The sequence below is a fragment of the Cynoglossus semilaevis genome, chromosome 20 (genome assembly GCF_000523025.1).
Source record: "Cynoglossus semilaevis isolate Cse_v1.0 chromosome 20, Cse_v1.0, whole genome shotgun sequence".
Classification (NCBI taxonomy): Eukaryota; Metazoa; Chordata; class Actinopteri; order Pleuronectiformes; family Cynoglossidae; genus Cynoglossus; species Cynoglossus semilaevis.
Window position 1 is genome coordinate 5,455,882 of NC_024326.1, and position 17,092 is coordinate 5,472,973.

The 17,092-nt window shown below is 46.1% G+C and overlaps 1 protein-coding gene across 1 annotated transcript in view; it reads left to right on the forward strand.

The window, feature by feature from the left end:
• Window positions 1-17,092, forward strand: part of LOC103396213 (cadherin-24-like) — a 31,513-nt gene that overhangs the window by 11,761 nt on the left and 2,660 nt on the right. Inside the window, exons 2-7 of the mRNA XM_025052427.1 lie at window positions 1,870-2,126; window positions 3,207-3,343; window positions 8,364-8,485; window positions 10,698-10,815; window positions 14,180-14,500; window positions 16,933-17,087. Coding sequence (XP_024908195.1) covers window positions 1,870-2,126; window positions 3,207-3,343; window positions 8,364-8,485; window positions 10,698-10,815; window positions 14,180-14,500; window positions 16,933-17,087 — 1,110 coding nt within the window. The remainder of the gene's footprint in view (window positions 1-1,869; window positions 2,127-3,206; window positions 3,344-8,363; window positions 8,486-10,697; window positions 10,816-14,179; window positions 14,501-16,932; window positions 17,088-17,092) is intronic.

Below are 17,092 nucleotides of genomic sequence, written 5' to 3' on the forward strand. Positions count from 1 at the left end.
GTGTGTGTGTGTGTGTGATTACCTGTGTGCCTCTGCCCTCTCTCACAGTCATTTTGGCAAACACGATCAGAGAGGCTGATCGCCTCAGCGACGGTCCACTGGTACGAGGCTCAGGAAATCACTGCAGGACCTGGGCCTCCGTCCCAGACGAGACCTGCTCCACCTGTGGAGATGTGGACGGAGACACAGAGGAAACGTCACGCTCCTCATACCAACATATGAATCAATCTGTGTGGTGATGGAGGCGTTGCCATGGAGATTGTTTTCATCGTTGAAATATGAGCAGATATTGTTCGGGGGGTTATTTGAGTTTTAGTTGATTTTGAGACAAACTTGAGCAGAAACATCTGGACTTTAAATCCCTGATTATAATATTTAAAAAATATAACACAAATTAACAGTGAAAACCGACCCAGAAGAAGTCCTTGTTTCGTTTCCTCCATCAGAACGTGGCCTCAGGAAACGTTTCGTGGTCCAGATTCAGAACCTCGGCCACTGTATTGAATTTCTAAATCGGAGGTTTTGCCAGGTTCTGTCGTCACCTCACTGAGGCTGACACATCAAACGCAGGTTCAGATGATTCCTGGCTTGAAGTCACCCCGGTGTCACGTCCCTGCTCTGTAGTTACAGTCCCAGAAATTCACTTTTCTCTCCTCCTTTCAAAACACCAGGACTCCCTGCAGGGGAACCAACCCATTTATGGGGAGGTCGGGGGGGGCTGACCTAGAGTTGCATAACCCAGACAGACACACACACACACACACACCTCCACCTCCAGTGCTGAAGGTGTTTAAAGTGTTCAGTGCTCAGTTAGCTGGAACACCACCTGCTGGCAGCCATCTGTGCTGCAGGTAGAGAGCAGAGCTGATCTATGACCACAGATCTATGGAACCACTGCAGTCTCTGCCTCAGCCGCTCACTCTTCACTCTTCCTCCTTGGATTTAACAAATAAATGTCGGCATGACCTGTGTAAACACTATTCTTTAGGTTGTTTTTTTTCATTTATTAATTTGTGATTTTCATCTTTTTTTGCGCTGAATGAATTTTCCGTGTGGGTGAAACCAGCAGGTTGTGGGTTAGATTACTACTGTGTGCTCATGTAATAAAGGGAGAGGCTGACGCCTGTGTCTTAAACACACCCTCATGTCTGTCGACAACACTGATGCTAACCCTGCGTTCAGTGTTCAGCTAGCTTGATTGCCACCTGCTAACTGTCTGTGCTGCAGGTACAGACGCTGTACTGACAGCTATATATCTGACATCAGCTGTAACCACGTCAGTCCGGGGCCTCGACGTCAGCCTCTCCCAGTGTGGGAGCTCTCTGGGAGCCTTTCAACTCTTTGAGCGTCAGGAATCTCCTCGACGATGCTGTTACATCCACACACCTCATGAACGCCGCCCGCTCTTCACACACAAAGCCTCAGCATCCTCATCTCAATCCAGCACCGCTTTCAAAGTGTCACTGTAAAAAAAAAAGAAAAAAAAAATCTGTCAGAAGTTCACGTCACGTGAGGCATCCTTGGTTATTATTTATTTCCCTTCTTTCACTGGTTCTTTTTTTTTTTTATTTAGATGTGAGTGTTTTCCTTCTCCTCTGTTTTCTCTGCAATAATTCATCATTTTCCATCTCTGGGCTTTTGATATGTAATTTAGCAGTCATCTGTGGAGCCATTATCTGTGGAAATCAGGAAATGAAAGGCGAAAACACGCCGCATAATTGGATTTGATATTCATAGCTGTGACGTTAGAACAATTTCCTGCTAATAACACGCATCATTATGGATTATTTCACAGTCGCTGCTGATTTCAAGTCTAAATGATAAATCTTAATGCTGATACGTTAACAGTCTTTCTGTTTTCCTCCTCAGCCCGTGGACTACGAGAGCCGCAGCTCCTACGCCTTCTCCGTGGAGGTCCTCAACCCCATAGTTGACCCACGGTTCCTGCGTCGAGGCCCCTTCAAGGACCGCGCCTCCATCAGGGTGGCGGTGCTGGACGCGGACGAGCCGCCCAGGTTCTCCAGGTCCAGATATCACATGGACGTGTCGGAGAACTGCCCCCCCGCCTGCACAGTGGGTCGGATCAGCGCCGTGGACCCCGACACTGGTCTGACCAATAACATCAGGTACGGGTCACGTGACCGACAGCACTGTCAGACACAGCTCTGTGGAAATGTCACCTATTGAACGTCTTATGTGATGTGTGTCAAACACAAGGCCCGCGGCCCGGTTCCAGCCCGCCTTGTCATCATAGACATAGCTTTAGTTACTAAGGCTGATGTGTTCACTCAGGCTATAGGAAAATTATGATCACACATGAAGTGGAATGTTTATTATTGTTGTCTGAGGGACAACACGCTGTTGAGACGAGGTCACCCCCCCCCCCCCCCACATTTTATTTTTAATTAAAACCGTGCAGTAACATCACTGCTTCATTAACGATGATCATTCCCTCCTCCTGAGAGAAACACTTTTTTCCCTCTGTTTCTTATCCTTTATGACAAAAGGCTTCACTTATGGATTTGTTTTGGTTTGATCTGATTTTTTCCATATTTAATCATTCATGTTTGAGGACGACACTGAAACCTCTGACCCAACGTGACCGGAGCAAACTCCATAAATAGAAACTAACAAAATGCCCACTCGCTGCTCCCCCGAGTGCAGGCTGCTGACACACACACACACACACATATGCACACATGCACACACACACACACACACATATGCACACATGCACACACACGTTGGTGTGTTTTCCAGCTTCCTCCTGTGTTTACAGAACGTTCTGTCCCACATAGTTCAACCGCGGAGGCTAATTATTTCTCTGTAATAATCACAGGAAATCCTGCCCCACTTAGCGGTGCTTAAAAACCACCGCTAAAAGCATGTGTGTGTGTGTGTGTGTGTGTGGTATCATAGCCAGAATATTATCAGAGATGTTGAAATAATCAGCGTGGCTTCAGTGGAGCAGTTATCAGCCCTGATCATCTCCCTGTTTACGCTCATTTTTCTCCATTTAAATGATAAATTCCTTATCGCTGCCTCACACATTTGCAACCTGTGCTTTTTCCTCCCTCGCCTCCTCCCCCGTCCCCGCCGCCCCCTCCTCCCCCCAACTCCCTCATTTTAAAAATACCTTCACCGGCTGTTTGTTTATCGTCCTCCTCACCACTTATTTATGTTCTCGCCGTTTCCCTCCGCTGCAGGTTCTCCATCGATCCTCAGTCCGACCCGGAGGCTCTGTTCCGCATCACGCCAGACACGGGCCTCATCACCACCGCCATGGAACTGGACCGAGAGCGGGAGCACTGGCACAACATCACCGTCATAGCAACACAGAGAGGTCAGTGTTCTGTTTCACTGCTGAATAAGACGACGGGCCAGGAGCCAATCACTGGCCTCGGTTAGAAACCACGTGACCCTTTAGATCATTTTTACATCAACATGTCTTCAAATCAAATTATTATTATAAAAAATACATTTTTAAAAATTGCAGTACATCGTTCTGCCACTTGGGTTTATTCCCAAAGTCACAGCTGCTCCTGGGGTGAATGTTCCTTCACTGCAGTCACCGCGTCCACCTTTTAGGGAGTTTAAACTCCACCCTTGACTCTGACACTTTACTCGGCCTCTAAACTGTCTCCAGTCATCAGGCCGTGAGAGCAGCGCCGTCTGCTGCCGTAAATACTTTGTTACGGCTCTTCCCGACGATCAATGGATCTCGTGTAGCGTGAGTTATCTGATGCGGCGATGGATTCCTGCTCACGAGGACCGGAGTGGAAACCAGGAATTAAAGCAACAAATCAAGGACAAGCGCCACCATACACGCTGCCGAGTAATTGCAAAAAAAGGGGCAGAGCGGTAAACATCCGAGTCGGAGCAAACCCCGACACACCGGAGGTGATATTTCAGTCACAAATGGCAGCAGGAAGTCAGGTTCTGCTGACGGGCCGTTCTCCGGTCCATTTAGCGTCTGTTTGGGAACGTTTTCACCTCCTCGCTCCAGAGTGGATCTTTATTTAGTTCCCGTCTTTGAGCCCATCCAAACCTTTGGTGTTGACCACTCTCTCTGTGCAGCAGAGTGACTCCGGCGTTTGGTTTATTCAAACGCTACAAGGCCTTTGAAGCTGTGGGACCGCCACCGGCACCGGGGACGTTAAAAAGAATAATCAGCCATTAGGACGTGAATTATGGGAGTTTATTTCAAAAGTAACGCAGCAGCTGTTTGTAGTGTGTGTCTGAGTCTACAGCTGCAGCCGGCAGGGTTCTACCTGAAGGAAAGGAACAGTGAACTGATATCAGTAACTGATAATAATCTGCTCTGAGCCAACGTCAGTACGACAAAGACAGACTAATGTTTGTTATCTCAGAAATAAACCATCATTATTTCTGGAATAACAATTATTAGTCTGTCTTTTATCGTGAGGAGAAAAAAAAACCTAATACTCTAAGTCGGTCAGACATGATGTTTTTTTAAAACCAGATTACGTTGTAAAAAGTTAAAAATTCTCAGAGCTATTTTCAACCACCCTGAGAAGCGACGTTAGAGCAGATTAAAGATCCACTTTTCCTCCACTGTTCTTTTTACAGAATCATTTCTAAAAACAGGGACCGACTCAGCGGCTGCTCCGAGTCTCAGGAGACAAATTAAAACCTGGACCTCAAACCTTAAAGGCCTTAAATAGAATTATAAACCTAATGGGGGCTACAATCGGCCCCCGGGCCAGACCTTGGACACAGCCAATTAACCCCAGTTCCCCAACCAAACCTTTTTGAATATCAGAGGAGGTTGGGAGAACCCGGTCCAGATGTGTGTGTGGAGGAGGTTAGAACGAAGAACATACTGGTAACAGAGGTGAGGTCGGCCATTTTGATCACCTTTAAGTCGGATTCCAAACGTGCCGTGAGGCAGGAACGTTTGGAATGTTCTCCATGTCTCTGAGGATAGCTTCACTCTGACCTCGTTTAGTCCTGTCAGACCAAACCCAGGGACCCTGGTCCCAGGGCTCCTGGTCCCAGGGGTCCTGGTCCCAGGGGTCCTGGTCCCAGGGGTGATGTGAACCAGAGCGTGTTAGTGGAGTGTGGTGTCAGTGTAGACGTGGGGTGGAGTGGGTTCTTTAACAGGAAGTGGTCCAGCAGCAGCAGGAGGACACGTTGTACGAAGAAACAAGAATCTTTACTTGTCTCCTGGTATTGACTCTGCTGGTGTTGGAACCAGAGTGAGAATAGAATAAAAATAAAAAAAAACAGCAATTATAAACTAATCTGTCTCCTGGTAGAATAACCTCAGATGTAGTACCGTCATTTACCAGCAGTAGGTGATTGATATCAGGGAGTGTTTCCTTGAGGGACTTGTTCAGGTGCTGGAATATAAATGATGGCTTTCCTTCAGCGTGTGAGGAACTGGCAGCTGGTTCTCCTGGCAGCTGCTACTGGGTGGAACGTCCAGATCTGCAGCTGAAATAATGATGAGGACGGCTGAGGACAGCCTGAGAGGACAGACAGGACAGGACAGGGGGAGACTCTACGGGTGACTGAAGAGGGAAGGACGGAGGAGACTGTGGAACTCCTTAATAAGTTGTAAAATGAAGGTTAACTTTACAGAAAACTAAGATGAAAATGATTTGGTCCACATTATGTTTCATGAGAACTGCTGTAGAGAGAGGCTTTGTTGTCCTTTGAACTCTGTCCTTTGAACTCTTTATCTTTGTAGCTTTAGAGAAAAGACGTGATGAGCTGTGATTCATGTGGATAAGAAACAGACCCCCTCTGCCCCCCCGCCCTCCCCCCAACTGTAGTGATGTAAAGTGGACTTTCAATGTTCCACTAGTATGAGAAGTATCTCCAGTAGGGGGCGATGCTGCTTTGAACTGGATTCAGAACCTGCAAACAGTGAATGTTTCTGTCGTGTTGTCTAGATCTATGACAGGGTTGTTTGTCATCCTTAGATTTGTTGACAGGAAAGATATTGACCTTTCACCTTTCCCCCTCCTGACCTCTGACCTCTGCTCTCCTCACTCACCGGCTGACAGCTGTTCAAACCAGCGTCTGTGTTCAGCTGAAACCATGACTGTGGCCACTCTGACCAAGTCAACAAGTCCTCACCGACTCTGACGTCTTCTTCCTCCAAAAACCAAACTGTGAATTCTCCGTTTTAGCACTTTGCACTAAAGCATTAACTGCACAGCGGTTGGACCAATCAGAGCACACCTCCACATGACTCATCTTTACAGTCCTGTGTTCTTTCTTTCGGGCGGCTGACAGATCCTGCCTGCTGTTTTGGCAGGTGACAAACCGCCCGGTTGTTCTCTTTAACCTCCTGAAAATCAATCACCCTGACGGCTGCAGACGGCAGAGAACGGCTGAGGAGAGCTGCCGTCCACTGACGGCTGAGAGAGGTGGAGGAGGTGGAGGAGGTGGAGGAGCTGTCCACTCCGCCCGCCGCAGTCTGGACAGAGTTAATCTTTACTTAGGAGGGGTTTGGAGGACAGTGGAGGCAGAGCAGGGTGAGATGCCTGTCGTCCATAATGAGCTGTGTCTAATAAAGCCTCTGTCTGTGTCTGTTGACACGGAGCTCAGCCGGAGCTGCAGCCTGGCCGCGGGCGCAGCAGCTCCGCCGGTGGCTTCACAGCCGGAGCTCATTTTCGACTTTTCAGCCACGGGAGCGAGAGGCTGTCATCCCTGACTCACTTACTGTTGGAGGTTTGTGCTGACGGCGTGGGAGTGTGTGTGTGTGTGTCAGTGTGTGTGTGTGTGTCAGCTCGGTTGACAGAGTGGACATGTCCTTTACATGAGCAGCCTCCATGTTCCTGTGAAAGTTCAGCTCAGGTGACATGTTTTTTTAAACCTAACTGAGAGAACTTCATGTTAAAGTGTGTGAACGGTGCAGTTTTTTTTTTGCTCCTCTGGTTCGACCTAAAAGACTCTGACACTCCAGTAATTTACACACACAGTCTTCTGGAGAGTTCTTCAGTCTTTGCTGAAGGAAAGCTGATCTTAAATCTTGGTTTTCTCACTTGGTTCCAGTCCAGACGTGTCCTTTCATCCAATCAGAGCTTTTCGTTTTCGAACCAGTGACCTGTGGAGATGCCTCCTTCGTCTGAACACAAATTAAACTCAGAGAGTGATCTCACAGATCTCCCCGTAGTGATTTGAATGCAGGTTTAAATATTTAAAATATTGGGTTTTTTTTTTTGGTTTTTTTTATTCTTTGGCAAAGCCAGTTTTCCCCAAACGGACTTCAGGAGGAAACTTGGCCGCCAGCGCCTGCTGTGATTGACAGCAGTTACTTCAGCTTCTGTTGGAAACAACATCACGATTCTGACACAAGATCCAAGAAATGTTGGCTTTTCAGTTCATCTGTCAATTATTTGACGGTTCCTGGTTGTAAATCCTCTAAATGGAGGCTTTTTTTTAGCCAAAACAGTAACAAAAACATTAGTTCTGTGATTAAAAACCCACCAGGTTATCAATAAGACCACGGAGAGAACGTCAGGACGACGGACGCTTCATTTTTCTAAAGGCTCCACTTCTATTTTATTGAAGCCATTTTTTTTTTACAATTACACTTGAGCTTTTGTTATCATTTTTGAGGCTAACAAAGACAAACCAAGGTTGGATCACCATACACACACGCACACACACCTGTGTGTTGAAGTGATTGGCGTTTCAAAGACCTGCTGTGGTTCCTCTTCAGCTGCTCTCAGGATCACTCCTCCTGGGCTACGAAAAGAAATGAAAATATTGAGATGGAAAACTTCTTTTTTTTTTATTTGACTGCAGTGGAAACCTCAGTTGTGCTCCACCTGGGAGCCTGCAAGACAAAACCCGGGTCAAATGAAATCAAAGGTGTGTGTGTGTAAATCTGAGCCCAGTGATATCATCTGGAAGCTGTCGACCGCCTTATCTCACCTGAGAGGACTATTTAATGGAACTAATGGAGCGTAAACTTCCACCGCGGTGTGTGTGTGTGTGTGTGTGTGTGTTTGAGGTATTGCAGTACTTCAGAGGACACCATTGTGTAACAAATACTGTTTATCTGGTCCTGACTTTAAATCTGTCTTTTATGAGTGTGTTGTTCTGGTACTTTTCAGTAACTGCAGCACTGTTTGTCTTTAACGGTACTTATAAATAAATCCAATGAATAAATTGGGTTCATTATGAACTAATGTGTTCTGATGAGGCGGCGGTGGTGGTGGCGGTGGCTTTCAGGTGGAAAATGGAGTGGGTTGTTGATTAGGGTTTTGTTGTAAAAAAAATAAAAAAAATCAATTTAATTAAAAATAATTCCACTCAGCTAACAGGATTCCTGCTCCGAGAAACCACTTCCTGTGATCGTTCTTTCTTCGTCTTCATCTCCACAGACAATCCCAGCCAGGTGTCCAGAGTCGTGGTCGCCATAGAGACACTGGACCTCAACGACAACGCGCCCGAGCTGGACAGACAGTACAGCACGGCCATATGTGACTCCTCCACCATGGGCCAGGTCAGTGTGTGTGTGTGTGGGGGGGGGCGGTTTAATATGAGGAGTCAGGAGAGAGGAGTCAGCGTGGAGACTAACAACACTGAAGAAAACAGTAAGAAAATCGATGAAGATGATGAAAATAAAAAAAACACCCAACCAAATATACAGAGCACAAACGGAACAGACGTCAGGTCCTTTGATGCTCTGGACATGGTTTTGCGCCACTGACCGACCTGATCCGACTCCAGAATTACCCAGGATTCACCAGTGTGAAATCAAAATCAATATCATCCTCCAGCAGCATCTTCTTTTATGACGAGGACAAACATTTACTTCTTTTTTCAACAACAAAAGTGAACCTTCGTCTGTGGTTCTGTGAACCGCCGTCACGACTCGTCTCTAAAATCACCAAGAACTGACTGGTGTGATATTAGTTTCTGTTAGCAACAGCTAATGTTAATGGGAATGCTAATGCTAATATTTAGCAAATACCAAAGCAGGCTAAGCTAATGTAACATGTGTGAGACATTTCAGATGTTCATGAATATTGGAAAGTGAACGATGAGTCAGTAAAAAAAAAAAACAGTTCAACCAAACAAAATCACCATAACAAATAGGTAAGATCGCAGTTAAAGCTAAAGGTTAACGAAGAAACTGTAAAAATAAAATAAAGATAAAAGTCAAAAGCTATGACGAAGGAAAAATCTAATTATTACTTAAGGTTAACCCTAAAAGAACAACACTATTTTTTCCTAGGACAGTGAAGGCATCACTACCATTCTCTGCCTCTGGATTGGCAGTTTAGCTCCTGACCAATCCCGTGCAGATTAGGGCAGGGCGGGTCATGTCTGTGCGTGGAGCACCTCCGTGTGTGTGTGTGTGTGTGTGTTTACCGTTCTGGTTCAGAAGCGTTCGGTGTTCAACACCACAGCCACAGTTCCACCGTTCACAATGGAAGCAGGTGAATCCTCAATGGCCTGTTATCACAACACGGCAGCCATTCAGTCTGTAATTAAACTCCAGCCTCCTCTCACACCCCCCTCCCCCCCACTGCCCCCCTCCACCACTGTCCTCAGAGCTTTATTTGTGTTCATCACGGTGATTTCACTCGATCATATCTCAGTTATAGAAATCATTTCCTCCTGGAAACCCTCTCTCCTCCTCCAGCCCATTTCACCGTCCCACACTGCCTCAATCAGCATCATTTGGTGCCTTGGTCCATCTGTTGTTTTGTGCTGGAGTGTGTGTGTGTGTGTGTGTGTGTTTCCAGCCTGTAATGTTTGTGTTGATGAGCGTGAGTCCGTGTGAGGAAGACAGATGATACCATGTGATGCTGAGGATGACAAGTCGTTAGACAAAACGCCTCAGACGCCCAGACTCAGAGTCCACATCGTGACAGAACGTGTCGATGAATTACAAACGTGGAGCGACTCCAAAAAAACTTGGTACGATTTCTGAAACAGGAACAAAAAAAAAAAAAAAAAAAACTGAAGCCTGTTTAAAAGGCTGAGAAAGACAGGATTGGACGACAGGGTCACGTGACATCACTGACTAATTATCATCACATCATAGTCATTAATGAACTGGGCAACGCAGTGGCAGAGAGGATGCTGCTGATGCCTTACAGTCCTTGTCTTTCTGTTGTCTTTGCTCCTGATTCCCAGACCTGCTGAGAGTTGAAGTTTTCAGACTTTAACTCTGTCAAAATGGTTCAAGTTCAAAGGACAAAGACAGAGGACAGAGATCATCCCTCTCTGACGTCTTTTTCTGTTTTTTAAAAAAAGACTTCATTAATCTGTCAAACTACTCATTTCCTCAGATCGTCTCCAGACTTTTCAAGGCCTTGAATCACTGACCGACCTGAAGGTCCTCTCTGTAATCACCTCAGACGGTGGGAGAACTTCAGCCGTACGCAGAGGCTTTTACTGAACTCAAAGCCTCGCTGCCCCCCCCCGGTCCCCAATCGTCCCCCTGACAGTAATTTATCGGGGGTGACTCTCTGACTCCCACCTCTCCCTCTAATTGTCTGTGTCGTTGTGGTGCTGCTGGTGTTAGCTAATGGTTGGTTTGTGAAAACACTTTTTGTGCAGGTTGTTGTCCCCAATCGTACCTTCTTTTTCTTTTGTCTTCTGTGTCCCCCTCCCCCTGTCCCCCTTCCTCCTGTCTCCCCTTCCCTCCCACCCGTCCTCCTCCCCCTCACCTCATCCTCTCTTTTTCTATCTTTTTGTTTCAGGTGGTGCAGGTGTTGCGGGCGATTGATAGAGATGAGGGAGGAAATGACAGCACGGTGTATTTCAGCATCCCCCCAGAGTCCAGCGCCGCTCTCAACTTCAGCGTCAGGGACAGCGGCGGTACGCTCTCAATCTTCCACTCTCTCTATATTTCTCTTAATTCCCTCCTTCCTTTCTTTATTTGTGGCCTTGGCAGAGGCAGGCGGGCTGCTGGTTGTTGTTTTTTTTCCCACCACCACCTACTTTTTTAAATCTCTTAATCCTAGAATTTCTCTGCAGCTTTTTCTTTTTCCCATTTTCACCTCTCCTCCTCCTCCCTCTGTCTCTCACCCTTTACCTCCCACTGCCTTCATTTCTGTCGGTGCTTTTCCTTCCCACCATCCATCTCCGACTCCGTTGGTCCCATCGCCTCCCTTTGTTTTCCTCCTCTCCCTCGTTCATCCCTCCCGTTTGTCCTCCTGTATCCTCCACATTCGTCTCCGTCTCCATTTTCGCAGCCTTTCGAAGAAATCTTCGTCTTTTGATTCACGTCCACGGAATTGGATTTTGCTGCTCAGTATTTCTTTCTCGTACATTCTTGGCTCTGGTTGCACACGACCAGTGCAAGTGGAGTTCAATATCCACAGTGGTATCAACAACACCAGGATCCATGTCTGTGTGTTTGGTTCATGTTTGGTGAGTGGATCAGTACACGGGGATAAATCAGTGGTTCCTGACCTTTTTTGTCTCATTTTTTGTCAATTTGTGAGACAGTGTGAACAACACCCGTCCAGTAGCGCGGTTTTATGGAACTATTTTTATTTTGAACTCCAGCAAAAACAGCACAAGCTGTGATTCTAACAGTTCTGAGAAGAACTTTTCCACCGAACGCCCTGTGGCTGTGAATATTTAGTCTCTGGTCTGGTCAAAAAAAACCAAAAAACTATATAATAATATAGGTTTAAAATCAATTCAACTTTTTTTATTAAGAAGAAACAAAAGAAACAGAAGCCTAAAATAATCAGACCAAACTCAGTTTATTTTATAAACTCTTCTTCTGTTCCGCCGCCCGGTGTCAGATCAAATTCATAAATGTGTAAATGGGATTTTTGTTTTATTTTAACTCTTGTTTTTCTGCTCAAAAACAAAAGATAATTGGTCCACAGCAACAAATGACCTCTGAGGTTTTGTTGTAAACAGAAACAGAAAACACAGTGTGTGTGTGTCTGTGTGTGTGTGTTTGCGTTGAATAAAAGATGAATCATTTTGCAAATCTCTAACTTTAAGAGGAAGAGGAGCGGTGGTTTTGTCTGGTTTTCCCAGCCGTGACATCATAGACGACCCTGTGATGACAGAACTGAACACCTCAGTGCACAGGTGTCATGAACTCTGACCTCTCAGTGTTTCACGTTCATCAACGGCTGCTTCTGTTCAGACCAAACTCTTTTCTTTGCCCTGGATCTGGGACCTTCCTGGACCAGTTCCCTAAAGAGCCCTCTACTGGCCACTCTGTGTCACCGCGTCTGTCAAGTCTCATCTGATTTCCCAGAGAAACATTTGTGTCTTCAGATGGTTAAGTGCTGCTCTTTTCTCTGTTGGTTTACCCATCTGCCACTGGGTCTGGACTGAGCAGCAACAGTGGCTTTAACCAGTTCAAGTCCAAACCAGTAAGAACCAGTAAGAACCAGTAAGAACTGGTGCTGTGTTAAATGGAACTCTTTAACTCAAGTGAGAATCAGAGATTATAAATAATCCAAGCGTCCTGTGAAATGGTTAGTTTTCCAGTCTGTAGTAACATTTTTGACTGAATTATTAAATCTCAGGAATAATTAACTGGTCACCAGAAACTCTTCACTCTAAATATTTCAAATCAAAAGCCTCATTTATTTCCTGTCGTCTGCAGCAGCTGTCTGCCCCCGGCTCCGTGCTGGCAAACAGATTATTAATTGTTTGAAAACTTGGCAAAAACCATAAAGGGCAAATCTGCCGCGTTTGGATCCAAGTTTGCAGAAATAAACACCGCGACGAGTCGAATCAAAGGCCTGTTTGATGTGTCGTCCAAAACTGAACAGAACAGAGGAGCGCGAACCGACACCAGCTGTACGCCGACGATGCTCTGATCTGTGTGGACTAATTATAGGAATTTGCTTTGATAATTTAAACAATGCATTACAAATTTAATCTAAAATGCCCAAATGTTAGCCAAACAAAATGGAGACTAACAGCGAGCTCAGTCAGTCAGGAGCAGCAGCAGGTGACGACAGAAGACGTGCTTCAAGTTAGCCAAAACCATTTAAGGTTAGCTGAAATTCAGTCAGTAGATATTGTTAAACAGCCCAGAAAAACTTAAATGTTGTCATAAATATTATAACAATATTTTACATTTTAAATGAGTCCTAATTATTAGCACAAAAAGACATGGTTAGCATCGTATAGAGCAGAAAAGGAACTTTAATTTCTTACCTCACAACTTTACCTTTTAAACTTCTTTACTATTTTCCAAATGTCCATCTCTGTTCTTAGTCTGATGAAAATCCAAACCACGGACACGATTATTTCAACTCAGATTAAGACCAGTCAGATCGACAGACGTAGTTTTTCTCTGCCCTCGTTCTTTCGCTCTCATTTCTTTATTTGTGAGTCTCGCGAATACGAATACGTTTGTGACAATGGATTTCTCCAGGTGGCGCTTTATTAACGCACTCGTATTTTGGACGTTAGCTTTAAATGTGTTTTCTTTTACGTCTTCCAGCCAATTGGGACTCATAAATCAAGGCGGTTACGGTGAAGACGGAGAAACTCCGTGGCCTGATTGGGACGTTCTGCTGGAGATCCGTCCTATTTTCTCAAATTAGAATCAACCGTACGGTCGGAGGAAGACAGTTTAGCATCAGAGGCGTTGAAAGTTTTTGAAATAGACTCCAAGTAAAAAAAAAGAGAACGATGAAGTACAGTTCATCTACTGTATGTATGAAACGTTTTGCAGCAGTAATGCAGTTTTGTCTGTAAAAATACATCGTAGTTTTTAGGTTACGGTCACTGTAGGATGAGTTCTCCAGGCAGCCTACTGAGAGGGAAAACAAGGATCTGGGTTTTTTTTTTATCCTAATTTTAGTTTAATTTTCAATAAGACAGACAGACGTCTTCATATCTTATTGTTCATCCTGTTAAAATCCACAGGGGGGCGCTGGAGTCTGTCCAGGCTGACAGAGTCTCTGGTCCGTCACAGGGTTAAATTAGATTATTGTGGTTTTAAACGGTGAGAAGAGACACACACACACACACACACATACACACACACAGAGGAGCCATCTGTCCTGGACCACGGTGCACGTCAGTGACCTTGTAGCTGTGAAGCAACAAGGCTAACCACTAACCCACTGTGCAGCCCCTTTAGGCAGACAACAAAGTGTGACCTCTTCTAGAGCGACACCTGTTGGCTGGTAATGAATTTCTCCACCGTTTTGCAGATGATCTGTTCATTGATCTTTCCTTCTTCCTCCAGGAACCACGGCCAGCCTGGTTCTCCTCTCCCAGCTCCAGCCGCTGTCCCGCTCCTCCTCATCCACTCTCACCCTCTTTGTGCCCCTGGTGTTGAGGGACGGTACTTCAGGACTCACCAGCACCGGGACGGTCACCGTGTCCGTCTGTCCCTGCCTGAGAGGAGGAGCGCGGGCCGGGGAGAAGGAGAAGAACAAGCAGATAGACGGGGAGTGGGACTGGGAACGGGAGGCCGTGTGTCTCCCCCAGCACTCCACGCTGCCTTCTCCTGGCCTCAGTACCGCCGCCCTGCTGGCCATTCTGGCGTGTGTCGCTACGCTGCTGGGTAAGTACCTTGACACAGAAAAAAAAAAAAGCGTTGTCCCTCCGAAGGCACTTACTTATACAACTTACATTATGGTTTTTACGGCGGCTCTTTGTATTGTTTATAGTAAACAGAATATCAGGGCTGTTAAGATTCACCACCTATAAAAGTACTTTAATGCTCATCTATAAATAAAAAAGATGAGTAGATATTCTTAAGGGCCATTTTATTCCCTGCGCAAATCCCTGAAGGTTTAATCTACATATGAAAATAACAGAAGCAGCAGCGTCGACGCTTCCTCTCCGTCACAGCTTTTTTTTTACTCTCAATTTTGTTCCTTTTATCTCCCGGTGGCGAGGTCAGCATTAATCGCCGCTGAAATAACAATCGTGAACAATTATGGAGGCCCTCTGGTTTTTCTTTTTTTTTTTTTGATGTCTGCATAATACAGAGAGACGGCAACCTTTCACACTGACTCAATTGGATAATGTGGAGGTGCCGCCGAGGCCCCGGCCCGTGGCCAGCATCGTTGTCATTTCTGTTCAGTCCTTTCAGTCGGATCGCTGCCTCGCAGCACAAAGGGATTTATTATTCCCGAAGAGACGGATTCAGTCAAGAAGGAAAACGCCACCAGGCGTGAAGGTGATCGTCTCAGAATTGTCTCAGAATTCCGTCCTCTCAGTCAGGGACGGGCGAAGGATGTTCACATAAATGCAGAAAAGTTTGTCCGCGTCACCTTAACTGTTTCAACGCCTTTCAATCTATGACGTGGAGTTTTTTTTTTTTTTTTTTGCTCCTTATTTCCTGAGCTCATCAGGCCGTGGACGGCTTCAAATGCCAAATGTTCCCACAGAAGCTCCATCTGGTTATTAGACAGGACCGCTGCATACATAAGGTCGGATCTGGATCGTTTGGTAACTGCTCATGCCTCATAAAACACACACACACACACACACACACACACACGTTCCCATTATAGCATGAAGGTGAGGCTTCAGATTGTTGGGAGAGATGAGAGATTTCCTCCTCCTTACAGAGATCATTGGATTAGTTCCATGGAAAATCAAATAACGCAGCCTCCGACAAGCGGCGGATTGACTCGCTGTTACAGCCTAAGCAGCTACAGTAAATCCATACGGAGGAACGAGCAGCTGCACGTGTGCAGCACATGCAGATGTGGAGACAAACAAAGGCAGCTGTGCAGGTGAAATATTCATCACAGGTCTGATGTGGGGGGGGGCACATTAGAAATTAAAAAGTTGATTTAGTCTTTGTAAAGAAATGGGAATAAAACATTGTCTTTAGAAGTGGAGTGGAGCAGGAACCAGGAGGAAATGCATCGAAATGCAGGAGCATCGAGGAGGAGCAGATGTTTCTTCATATGAATTTTTAAGGTTAAATCTTAAATTCACAAGATTTTCAACCTGAAAAGTCCTAGAAAAGAAGAAGACGAAACAAGAAACGACCGGGCAACAGATGATAACAACATCCTGGAGTCCAAAGATCCAGACCACAGACGTGGACTCAGAACTCTCAGTGAAGCTTTTTGATGAACATTTGATGAAAATATTTAAATTTTCCTTTCTGCTCCAGTTCATGTGAGAGCTGCAGCAGTCCTAACCCCTTTCCAATGATCTGATTGGCTGAGATGTACGACTCAAATGCTGGTAAATAATTCCCATAATTGAAGTTCTCTGTGTCACATCAAAACAAACTCCCAACAGTATTCACTTCACCGCCGTGTGGTACTGTAGTATTTGACCACGGTGTGGTACTGTAGTATTTGACCACGGTGTGGTACTGTAGTATACTGTAGTATTTGACTGATCTGATTGGCTGAGATGTACGACTCAAATGCTGGTAAATAATTCCCATAATTGAAGTTCTCTGTGTCACATCAAAACAAACTCCCAACAGTATTCACTTCACCGCCGTGTGGTACTGTAGTATTTGACCACGGTGTGGTACTGTAGTATTTGACCACGGTGTCGTTTCAGAAATGAGGTAGATTTCCCTCCCTCTGCCCGGGCTGGTCGTCCACAGCTCTGGGTCAAGTGTCGCCCCCTGCTGTGGGAACACAACATCACCGGGGAATAAAACATCCATTTGGAGCACAGAGTCAATTACTGATCGGAGGCACGCAGCCTGCTGATATGATGTACGAGGCCCCTGACCCAAGGTCTCCTCTGTGTTCCTTTTGTCTGTCCGTGTGTGTGTGTGTGTGTGTGTGTGTGTGTGTGTTTGTCACCTCTTTTATTTTCTCCTCTGCTCACTCTCTTTCTCATTTTCCTTCCTTCTCTTTATTTCCCCGGTGATATGTGTGTTTGCCCCCCCTCCCTCTCTGCCCCCCCCCCCCCCCTGCCCCCCCCTCCGTTCATCACTCTTTCTTCTCCATTCTCTCTCCTGTGTCTCCTCCTGCTCCGTGTCCTCCGTCCCCGTCCGTCCGTCTGCAGCCGTCACTGGTCTTTCGCTGTCACTGCGGCGTCAGAAGCGAGACTCCCTGTCGCCGCTGGAGGAGGACGACGTGCGTGAGAACATCATAACCTACGACGACGAGGGCGGGGGAGAGGCCGACACCGCCGCCTTTGACATCGCCGCGCTCCAGAGCGCCCC